The following is a 12336-nucleotide window of genomic DNA, read 5'->3' on the forward strand; positions in this document are numbered from 1 at the left end:
TGAATGGTTAGTTTAACCATTTGTGTGCCAACAAGATGTCAGCCGACTTCATACAAAAAAATGTTGCCATTGTGCCTATAAGACGCCTACTGGCATCCTGCATCTATTCTGATATTTCCTTCATCAGAGTTTGGTTCAGTGAACACAAACAGAATCTGAATGGTTAGTTTAATGTGTCTGGATTATAAGCATACTAATTAGATGAACATATGTCAGTTGGAGGACTCCTTTCTTCTTGATAATGTTTCGCTGTCTGGACTTCATTGAGTGCGCCTGAAAAGTGGGTTTGTGTCATGTGCAAAAATAATGTCTAAAATTTTGTCCAGCTGACACAGTGGTTCCAGTCAACAAATTTACACAACTGTACAGGCTGTGCAGATGATTATTTATGGTAATAACAATGAGAGATGCATCTATCTTGTCTAATGATTGGTTTGAACTTGAAGGTGATGACAACAACAGTGATGAAACTGACAACAATGTTTGATGCATTGTCCAGTCCATCTGTTTAATCAAACATCAATTTTGAGCAGTTGACAATGACTGACAGTGAAGGTGCAGTACTTTCATGCATTTTGAGAAGGGGGGGGGGGGGGGGGAATGAGAGAGAGTGAAGTGGTGTAAGACAGTAGGTCGAAGACCAGACAGAAGGTGTGGCAAAATGGTGTGTCCATGACTTCAGTGAACTGTCTTTCACAGTGTTCATCTGGCAGGAATTGTACAGCAGCCAATCATCCACAATTTTTATGAAACTTAGGGTTGACAGACAGTGGACAGAAATCACGTGATTTTATTTTTTCACACTTTTTGTCACTGATTTATTGATTGACGTAGCAGACACTTTATCGGCTCCATTGCAACCAGAAAGAATCTCGGTAACAGGGCCTGGAAGATAAGGGGTGGAAATTTGTCTGATCTCAGGTCAACATACATGCAGACCTGCTTGTGCCTGAAGCCCCTTCATGCTAACTCTATGGAGATGTAGTTAAATAGCTCATGTAGTTTTGCTGTGATGGGCTAATTTGGTCATATTTGAAAAATTCAACACATTTTCACACAAAGACATACAAATTATATGTCACTAGAAAGTTTACTATCTCTTCTTTTAACATTCTAAAACAGTTTTTTCATTACATGCTGCTGAATATTTTTTAAATATTTTAAATTATGTCACTAAATACTGAAAAACAGAAAAAATTGAAAAATAGGTCTACTGTACTCACCAGGCATGTCATATCCATCAGCTAATCCACACAGAAGAATAAGATTAATTTTTCACACAGTTAAGTTCCCAGATAATCTGACAACAAGCATGCCATTTCAGTTTTTGTTTGCTTTTCAGATGGTCATTCCGTGGAGATGGAATTAAGACTTCTTGGTCCACAAAAATATTAACATCACTTTGAAATGCGTGAATACTTATCCACAATCAAAATGAATGGCAAACAAAACTCAGATTCAGAGTCCTTATTCTTTTTCCATAAATGTTTACTTTTCTTCTGTATCTTGTACAGTTTTTGTACCTTTGAATCTTCAAATTCCTTGGCATGGGGAGAGCACTCAATTGGTAAATATGTCTGGGTTATAAACATGCAATTTAAGTGAGCATTCATCAGGTGGAAGACCCCTTTCTTCTCAATAATGATTTGTTAGCTGGACCATTTGGAGCATGCATGAAAAGAGGGTTTGCCTCAGATGCCAAAAAGGCATCAGACACTTTCTAGAGTGAAGACAGTGGTCCCAGTAAGTGGATTTACACAACTTTACAAGCTGTTCTTGATTATGTGTGAGTATAACTATGGGAAATGGATCCATCTTGCCTTGTGATTCATTCAAACTCAAAGGAGGCGTCACTGCATTCGGACAATTCCATATACGCTACACCACATCTGCTAGGCAGATGCCTGACAGCAGCATAACCGAACGCACTTGTCAGGCCTTGAGTGCATGCTTACATATTTGTGTAGCTTTCAGAGTGGATTTCTTTTTACATATTTTTGTCAGAGGACAATACTTTTGTTGCCATGGGTTCTTTTACAGTGCATCAAGTGTGTGCTGCACACAAAACCTTGGTTTTTCATCTTATCCAAAAGACTATACGCTCAGTTTGATTTTCCAGTCAAACTTAGGGGAAAGGGCAAGAGCAGGATTTGAGCCCACCCCCTCACGGCCTCAGTATTGGCAGCTGAGCGTCTTAGCCATTCTGCCACGTTCCTCCTTGACTCAGTTTTAAAAGCAACAATAATAATGACAGCAGTTGTACAATGGAATTATAACAATTTTATCATCTGTGTAAAGTACAATATGTAAGCAGTCCTGCATTATTTCAAGGAGATATCTTTGTATTTGAGGAAGCAGTGTACATTTTTTTTCCCCACTTAGGTGGAAACCCCTGAGTTTTTTCCTTGGCACACAGGAATGACAGAATTGTTAAAATTTTCAGCAGGCAAGGGATTAAAGATGGTACTAAATTAACCAGGAAGAAAATTCTAGTTGCTGACACTTTTTGGTCAGCCTTCTTGCCTGAAAGTCTGTCACCATGGGAATCATTCTGCATATGTCAGCTACATTTATTATGAAGTATCTGAGCAACAGAGACATGTAAAAGACTGGATCAGCTTGAATAGATTGAAAATTCAACAGATACCAACAAAAAATTGTTTGGATATTGGCAAAATGTGGATCTGATATGGCTAAGACTGTCTAGCACAAACCACCACAATTTTTCAATAGATCTACAAATATTGTTTACCACAATGAGCGGAAAATATAATTTGGGTCAACTTTAAACAGTTTACAAATCATCTAATTTACTTACTGCCCATTATGTCCTCTGACATGTAGGGCAGCAACTAAAATCATCCATTTTGCAGTCATTCAGTTGATAATACAAAGCAAAATATTCCTAAAATAGGAAATTACCAAGAATAGGTTTTTGTATGGAGCACTGCACAAGCATTTGGATTTTTTAGTTGTTGTTATGATTTATTGAAGCAGAAACTCATGATGAAGACAGATAAATTTTGAACTTCTTTTTTTCTTTTTTTTTCTTTTTTGCTGCCCCATCATCTGCACTGTTTCAGTGGCATTACTCCCACACTGCTCATTCAGTCCCCCATACACAGCTACACCCGGTTTTGTCTGTCACATTCCCAGTGTCAGTAGTCCACAGGGAACCATAGATGTTAGGCCGCCAGGAGGCCACACACCAGAGGATACCCTGCTCTGCTGCTGAGTAACTTTGATGGTGTTCAGTAGTGTCTATTCTGATTTAATATACTTAGGTCACTACCTACTAGGCCCCATACTGATGGTAATAATGGCATAGTCGCAGAGCCAGACTGAGTGAGCGTCTCCCCAGAGTGGAGACCACCACCATGTCCCTCCAACAACAGTCCACCATAATTCTGCCGACACTGAAGACCTTGACAAGACTCACCTCAAGCACGGAAGTGGATTGGTATTGAAAGTGAAGTCACCATGAGAGCAGGGCATGAAAGGCCACATAATTTTGGAGTTTTTATATTGATGATGATGGAGGAGGATGACAATAATGATGGTGATGATGATGCTATGGAGATCCAAGTTTGGGACTCAGTGACAAGGCTCTACTCTACACTTCCTGTCATAATGATATCCCAGTGTCAACCAGCCCAAGAGATGAGACATTTTAGTGTTGGTCAGAAGATTAGAGCAACAAACCCAAAAACGCATCCATGAAGTTGATGATACCAGACTTTATGGGCCCAGTTTTCCCATTTTAACGCATAAGACACTCAGCTGTGGGTATGAGTCAGCTGCAAGCTTGAAAAACCCACCTCCGCTGGGATTCAAACCCATGTCCTCCAAGCCGTCAGTCTGTGACGCTAACCACTTCACCACGCCAGTTGGTGAAATTTTGAAAGTTAGTTTGACAGATCTACATCATGATCATAAAACAGTGAAATGAAATGTCAGTTGACATGGGCTGCTTCAGATGAAAGTGTTCAGTTTCTAGCACACATCTTTTGGCTCAACAAACACTTGATGAGCAAAACTTGATTTGGATCATTATACATGCAAGTACTTGTAACATCCTCCACTCCTTCCCCTTCAATTTTTACATTTCGTTCTTGTTATTTTTAAATCTTCAGAAATCACATGTGAGCCATGAAGGCTTTGCCTCTTGTTTTAAAATTGTACATGTTTAAAGGGTAATCCTTCAGAAGCAGTAAATAATGATTTGAAAATCATTTTATTTATGTGATGTGAGATTTACCTCAATCAAAATAGTGAGATTTACCTCAGGCAAAATAATGACAAGTTTCATTTTTAAAAATTTATGTTCATATTTGTCAGTGACTGAACATTGATGATATGTCTTGCACATATTTACTTAGTCATCCAATCAGGTTGACAGTCCAAAGCCATGAATTATAATAATTGTGGAATGGAACCTTCTGTAATGATGATGATGATAATGGTTAGTGCCAGTTCAAACAGATTTTGCTTTAAGTGCTTTGCAAAACAATAGTTCCAATATGAATACATTAAAAATTGCTAATCCATCCATCAGATTATGCAAATCCAACTAGGTGGGAAATACTACAAACTGTGAAAAGCCATACACCAAAGTACATACTAAGTACAATGAACATAGCAAACTATATATGTATATATAGATGCATGCATACATACACACATCAAAATCAAAGGCAGTTTTGAACAGATGAGTAATCTATATAGCATGTAGCTCCACTGGGTGGGGGCCAGTGAATGAGATGGAACTCTTGATGGAAGGTTTTTGTCCTGCAGTGGAACCTCACAGCTTTGTGTAGTCACATGCTGACTTTGTCTTGTAATTGATTCTGACAACTTTATGCACTGTCACCTGTTGACTTTGACCTGCAATGGATGCTAACAGCTTTGTGCACAGTCACCTGTTGACTTTGTCCTGCAGTAGATGCTAACAGCTTTGTGCAGTCAACCTCTTCACTTTGTCCTGCAATGGATGCTAACGGCTTTGTGCAGTCACCTGTTGACTTTGTCCTGCAATAGATGCTAGCTTCTTTGTGCAGTCACCTGTTGACTTTGTCTTGCAATGGATCCTCAGAGCTTTGTGCAGTCATTTGTTGTCTTTGTCCTGCAATGGACGCTGATGATTTTGTGCACTGTTGGCAGGTTCCAGATCGAGGAGGGCGAGCATGGGAACTGGAGCCACCTCCACCAGAGATGCCATCCTTCATGAAACGTGACAATGCCCCTTCGGGACACAGGCCACACGGTCAGTTAACTCCTCCTCCTCTGTCCTCCATCCCCTCTGCCCCTGGTTCTGTTTGACTGTCTCTGTCTCCCACAGTTCCTGTGATGTTTATAGTATATGTATGAGTGTGTGTGTATGTCTGTGTATGTACATTGTGTGTATGTGTGCATGTGTGTGAATGCATGATTCAGAGTCTGAATGCATGCGTGTGTTTGGTGTTATGATCATGTGGATAATATTTAGACGTTCACTGTGTGGTTGAGGTGACTGTGTGTGTTATACAAATGGGGGTGGAAGAAGAGTCGATTGTGGAAGTTTCACTTGTTTTGTTTTTTTATTTAAGTGACATGCCTTGAGCATTATTGTACTTTAATGAAGGGCACAATATAAATTTATGTCATACTGTACTATGTCAAACTGATGCAAACCAGGCCTGTCTGCTCCTCGGTCAAAATTTTGCAGTAACGTCTTGCTTTAGACCGCCATCTGCTAGCCAATTCCCGGCAGGAGCTAAGTAATCATTCACATTGGCTGCCATTTTTCAGATAAGTGATATTATCAGTTGGCTCATCTTTGCCAACCTTTTATGCATCAGAAATGTTACTTTCATGCATGTTTGTTGTTTGCTGCAGCTTTCTGGGACGTTTTCATCTCAGGATTCATATATATTACATCATTTGCTTCAGTTTGTGATGTCTTATTCAATGGTTTGTTTTGTGAAGTTCGTCTCGCTCTTCTTCTTCTTCTAACTACAATGTCCTACAGCCATTACCGACCTTTCCTGACATTTCTTTGTTCCTTTCTTTTTCTTGTGGACTGACCGCAATACCTGGGAATAACTAGTCCCCATTATGGAGCATTGCTAACCATTTTGGTGATTGTCGAACCAGTGAGGTTGGGAAAGTGCTCACTTGGGAGACTATCTCTGGTCCCAGGACCCACAGGTTCTCCCGTTTGTGATGGGGCCAATGTGCCTTTGTAGAGGCATTGAGGTGGGATAGCTTGAACTCCTAACAGAGTCAGGAAGGGGAGTGTGGGGACTGGAGTTCGGACCAGACTTCAAGTTAACCGAAGTGGAGGATGGTTTTGTTGAGGGATGTGCCTCTACTGTGCCTGTGTAAACGGCCTAAAAAAGAATTCTTTTTGATATATATATATATATATAATCTAATAGGCCAGACATGCCATCACAAGGAGGCGTGGTTCGGTCCTCAGTTCTCTGGGGGGGGCACAGCTATGGCCACACTCCAATGCTCACCCCAGTTCAGGTCACCCCAGTATCTCGACTGGAGGGGATACTGGGTGTGTGACCCTCACCTGCTTGTCAGGTGATGCCACTATCCGTCTGTCTCCCCAGCGGGGGGAGGCACGCATGTGTCACCTCCCGGGCCCTGGAGGAGGTCAGGCTGGCTTGACCATCTCCCGGGTGGCTCACTACCTTGGGAGGCTTAGTGGCCAGTGATTGAGCGAACTATGTCGGCGGGGGCATCAGTGCTTCTAAGGATTTACTGCTCTAGTCCCAGGCCTTGTTTGACAGCCTACATAGCCATTGTAGCTGTTCAGGCTGAATACGTTGTGGTTTTTGTACAGATGCCCCTGGTAGGGCTTCCCATTCCGAACAGGTCATGAGTGAGGCCCAAACTAAAAGTGACCCACTGTCCCCTTCGCTATTCTCTATTCTTCTTTTTACCGCCTCTTTTCTGTCTTCAGCTCCCCATCAAGCCTTCTTTTCCACATTCTTTTTTTTCTGCGGCCTTCTTCAGGCCCGATGTGTTTGCCGTGTGGCGTGACCTGTGATGGAGGGGAATGAGATCGTGGGGATTGAGAGAACAAGCTGCTCTTAACACATCCCTTTGGCTCGGACCTCTCCTAAGACAGGTGGCACACATTGGTCCATGTGTGTCAATCAGCTGTCCATACGTGGGGCTGGTTCAAGACTGGCAGTTAAGAGGCTGACTAGGTTCAATGTCCAGTTCTCTGTTCCCGGGAGTTGAGCATGATCAGGGAGGATGGAGTTAAGAGCTTGACTGTTAGTCGTATGTCCTTCCAGAAACCTGGATAGGGTCAGGCTGGTGTTCCCTTGACCCTGGCCCCTAAGTTGGACCCCATGGTGGGTGGGTAAGGGAGGGATAAATTCTAAAACAAAAAAAAACATGGCTTCCAATCAAATCATCCCCCCAAAAAGGAGACTAGGAACGGAGAGCAAGTCCGACTCCGACTCGGAGGTCTGAGTCCTGGATTTTGGCCATCATGGCTCGTGGTGGAGGGTACTGATGCTGACAAGCCCTTTTCAGCTCTCAGCTGCTTCATCATCCATCATAGCTGGAACTTTGAAAACTATCAAGCAGCTGAGGAACAGATCCTTTTTAGCAGAATGCACATCCAAGAGGCAATCTCATCTTCTGCAAAAAGCCGTCACATTTGTGGATCAGGCAGTGAAGGTCTCCCCTCACAAAGGGCTGAACTGCTCTAAGGGGGTGATTTGATGCCCTGATCTGACAGGAGTATCGGAGGTGGAGCTAAAGAAAGAGCTGTCCTCTCAAGGAGTAACAGACGTTTACAGGGTGACAGTACGCAAGGGGTCGGACAGAGTCCTGACCAACACTTTTTTCCTCACTTTCTGCTGTCCGAATATCCCAAGGATATAAGAGTTGGTTACCTGCAGGTGAACGTGTCATTGTACATGCTGTCCCTTCTCCGGTGCTTCAAGCGCCAAAAGTTCGGCCATGTGCAAGACCACTGCAAGGAGGAAGAGGCATGTGGCACCTGTTCAACGGCAGTTCTCCAGGGCGAATGCATCAGTCCAGCCCTTTGCATCAATGGAGGCAGCCACCCACCTTCATCTAAAGACTGCCCTACCTGGAAAAAAGAGGAGATCCAGAAGGTGAAGATGGAGAAGAAAATTCCATTTTCAAAGCTTGTAAAATAGTGGAAGCTACTTTGCCGAAGGCAGGACCATCATATGCAGCTGTCATCAGACCCAAGATGGTGAATGTTGCGGTCCAGACGGCGTCCATGGGGACGCAGACAGATGCACCTACATTAGTCAAATTGTCGTCCTCGTGTGGAGACGCTGTATCCACCCCTTCCCATCCTGCAGGGGCTGCTGAGCATCGGGGGGGAGCCTCAGGCGGAGGCATGGTGTCCCGCTTCCCGTCCCCCCCTCCACCCCCTCGTCACGCCTCTCGTCAGCTGGCCCCTTGGGCTGATGTCAATGCCCAGAACCCCCCCCACACTCCCCCTCCCCCAACCTCCAGAACTGAAGGAGGGGACGTTTGCAATCTTGGCGTGGCCTTGGAGGGCTGAGGTGGTGGATATTCTGGCTCAGCCAGAATCAGACAAGGCTGAAGTTAACACAAGAAACAGATTTACAGTCTTGTCTGACATTGGACCATTGCAAGCAGAGCAGGACGACTAGGTTGCTGCTTCAATTTTAACTTTCAGTGGAATATCCGTGGTTTTTACACTAACCTTCAGGAACTCCAGTTGCTTTGTCATTCTACAAAGAGATGGCAAGATTTTAACTCTTTCAGGTTTTAACTCCGTTTTTAAACCAGTTCAACCTAAGCAAGATGGATTGACAGGAGGCATCGCTCTGTTTTTACATACGCAGGCATGAGATTTTTCCAAAAATTGGCTCCAGAGGCCATTTTTGAGATTCGCGTAAATCCGTTCAGAAAATCGGGTGGAGGGTGTGGGGGGGTTGAGGTTTTTTCCGACTGATGAAGGTTGCATGAACGTTGTCCGACCGATCGACAAGACAGACCCACAGCGTTTGCTAAAATACCCCATGTTTGGATAAGCGAACCAATTGAGAATAAGTGTTCCGTTGCTCCTCCATCATCATTCATCTTATCTGTATTTGGTCAGGATTACAAAACTATAGCTCGCGGGCTTCACGACTTGCAAAGATACCTGATTTCGTTGATCGTCTTAAAGAATTGACAAAATGAGAAAACTCACAAAGGAACAGAAGATTTTTGCAGCTGAGATCGATAAAGGAGTGAAAAACAAGTGGAACTGGGCCTGGCAAGATGAGATTGTGAAAACAGAAGTGAAGAACAAAAAAATAACTTTACAGATAGGCGACACCATTCACAAAATCGACGCCACGGGCAAGGCCAAGTGCGATTGGTGTCAGATTGTATGGGTGCAACTCTTCAGTCTAGGCGTGGAAATCTGTTTTCAGATTTACATTAAAAATGGAGCGTCCATTTTCTAGAAGAAGAAAAAAAGAAAAGCTGTTGTGCCGTTCTATACCGTTGACCGATGATCTGTCAAAAATGAAAACGGAATGCACTTTCGAAAGTGTTGTTTATTGACCCCTTGAGAGGCAATCCAGTGACTTGTCAGAGCAGCAATATCGAAGTCAGAAAGTTTCCTAACGGTTGATTGAAGTTGTCAAAATGCTGATAACGAAAGGCGATCCCTACATGGCACGCATTGATATCACAGTGAAAAGCACACATGCGCGCTCTTGCACACACATGAGGTCTTTCACACACGCACAGACATTTGAGAACGTTCATGCGCGCGCGCGCACACACACACAAATTTGCACGCGCATACAGATACACGTAAACGTGTAAACGCGGTGCGCAAGATTTCCATTCCTGTCAAGCCACAAGGGCCAAGGGTACATCTGCTTGACCCTCTGTTCATTCAGCAAAAGCTGCAAATGTTTGCCACTTTATGCACAAGTAACATTGTTGTGATTGAAACAAACTTTGTAGCAATTGAGTCAGTGCTTTTTCTGACACAGACAGCCGTACAGACTGTTCAGTCAGCTTATTTAGATTTGAGACCTATAGCCAGATTACCAAAGTTACACACGCACGCACAGACACACACACACACACACACACACACACACTCTTTGAAAAAAAAATCAAATGAATGCACTCACATATTTTCACATACTCTACTTCTCTCCTTCGTACTTGCACATGTGCACACATGTGAGCACTCACACAATCACACAGAGCTTAATAATATGCACATGCACGCGCACACACACACACACACACACACACGGAGATTGAACACACACATACACACACACACAGAGAATTGCATTAAAGCAGTGCACACATACAAACTTGCACATTTTCCCACCATCTCACCTCTCTTTCTCTCTGTCTGTCTGTCTCTCTCTCTCTCTTGTTTACACACAGTTGAATTGAAACCCCACACACACGTGTGTGCACACTCACGCTCGCTTACTGTCTCTCTCTGTCTTTCTTTCTCCTTCACACACAGAGTTTAGTTGAACACACACACACACAGTCCAGGCTGGGGAACTCTCAGTGGATCCACTATTTTCAGCGGATGAGCAGTTGATTTCAGAGGGGGGGAAAAAGTCACTCCCCATCCCCTACCCCCCTCCTGCAGACTTCACTTTCATGATTTGCTGAGGTACCCCTCCCCTCTCTCTTGAGTCTCCTACCAGTGGTGAGGGAAGGGGGGGGGGATAAAACAACTGTCAATGACTGTGGCAACTTTGGCATTGAACCAAGACACTGACCACAATTCTAACTGAGAATCTTTGACCGCTGAAAGTGATATAACCAGTCACAAACCCACCCCTTCCTTCCTCCAGTCATTCCACTTCCCCCTTTCCTTCCTGAACCAACACACATGCATGTCAGTGGAACAGAGACTACAGCTGAAGAGACCGGCCAGATGGTCAGTTATATTGGTACTGTGCAAACTTGTGTGCTAGCACAACACACCACACACACACACACACACACACACACACAGAGGCCCCCCAAACCTCTTAAAAATCACAAATTTTGTTTTCGGCCATGGGGCTTTGCCACCCTGGACCCTGGCCATTTTCAGAGGAAACTCTCCTGGACAATTCCCCAGCCTCACGCGCACACACACGCACACACACACTCAGTCACTCACACAAAGAGTTTAACACACACAGAGTTGTACTTAAAACAGTGCACATACATGCACATAAATGAACTTTAACTCTTTCCTCCCATGTACCGCCCGAACCCCATTCTCAATCTCTTTGTCTGTCTGTCTCTTTTTCTCACATACACACAGAGTTGCATTGAAAACACACACACACACACACACACACACACACACACACACTTAAGACAATATTTTGAAAATCATGTCCCGAAGGCTGACTTTTACAGGTTTGAAAGCAAAAACACTTCAGTTTAGGAAGAATTGGACTGATTTTTTTGTCTTCTGTGGGTTGGAATACCTCAGCAGCATTGGTGGGCCGCAAGTGCAGAATTTATGGTTTGAAATTGAGAAAAACTTTCAGCTTCAGGGGGCTTCCCCACCAGGGGCATTGCCCCATGGACCCCCACTTGGGGCCTTCTGCGGTCCTCAGGTCCCCACCTTTCAGACTCAATCACAATTTCCCAATCTCATGCCTGTCAGCAGCTGAGGGCGAAAGCCAGATACGTTTTTAACCTTCACCGTACTTTGTGGGTCTGACAGACCCATTTTTGCCTTAAAAAATGCCTTTAAAATATATTTGGTGTCCGATTAATTTGAAATTTCATGACTTTTGTTGTCACAACATATGCATCATTTTAGTAAATTAATGTACACTTTAACTGATTAGTTAATCAGTTACGTAATTGTGAAAATTTTTACCTGCATTCCTACGTTGTGGGTCTTACAGACCCATACTCCCCAAAGAAGAGAAAACACTAAGTACCCTTATTCGTAATTCGTGGGTCTCTCAGACCCATACTCGCAAAAGAAGGGAACAAACCAATAATCCCTTTGTACTACGTGGAACGAAGTGATTGTGCGTACATGACTGATGACACATAGGCTACCTCACTGCTTCTGTAGTTGGCTGGCACATCGCATCCGGCTCTCACGGAGAACACAACAGTACAGCAGGCTACCGGTGTCATTGCCTCAGGCAAGTTATATTTTGATGATTATCAAGTTTATTAATTGCCATCAAGTTAGCTTGCCATCTGTTCGATACTTTAGGTCGATTCCAACATCGCCATCTCTGAAGGCATCAGTAAGCATTGCAGAGAACATGAGGCTGAACAGCGTTGGAGCCAGGACGCAGCCTTGCTTGACACCATTTGTGACAGCAA

At 43.6% G+C, this 12336-nt stretch overlaps 1 protein-coding gene across 2 annotated transcripts in view; it reads left to right on the forward strand.

Moving 5' to 3' along the window:
* The window catches only part of LOC143280817 (protein FAM98A-like), a 122393-nt gene that overhangs the window by 103893 nt on the left and 6164 nt on the right, over window positions 1-12336 (forward strand). For both annotated transcript variants that reach the window (XM_076585515.1, XM_076585516.1), the window contains one exon: window positions 5161-5263. In XM_076585515.1, the coding sequence (XP_076441630.1) occupies window positions 5161-5263 (103 nt within the window). The remainder of the gene's footprint in view (window positions 1-5160; window positions 5264-12336) is intronic.

This window comes from Babylonia areolata, chromosome 4, assembly GCF_041734735.1.
Source record: "Babylonia areolata isolate BAREFJ2019XMU chromosome 4, ASM4173473v1, whole genome shotgun sequence".
Taxonomy (NCBI): domain Eukaryota; kingdom Metazoa; phylum Mollusca; class Gastropoda; order Neogastropoda; family Buccinidae; genus Babylonia; species Babylonia areolata.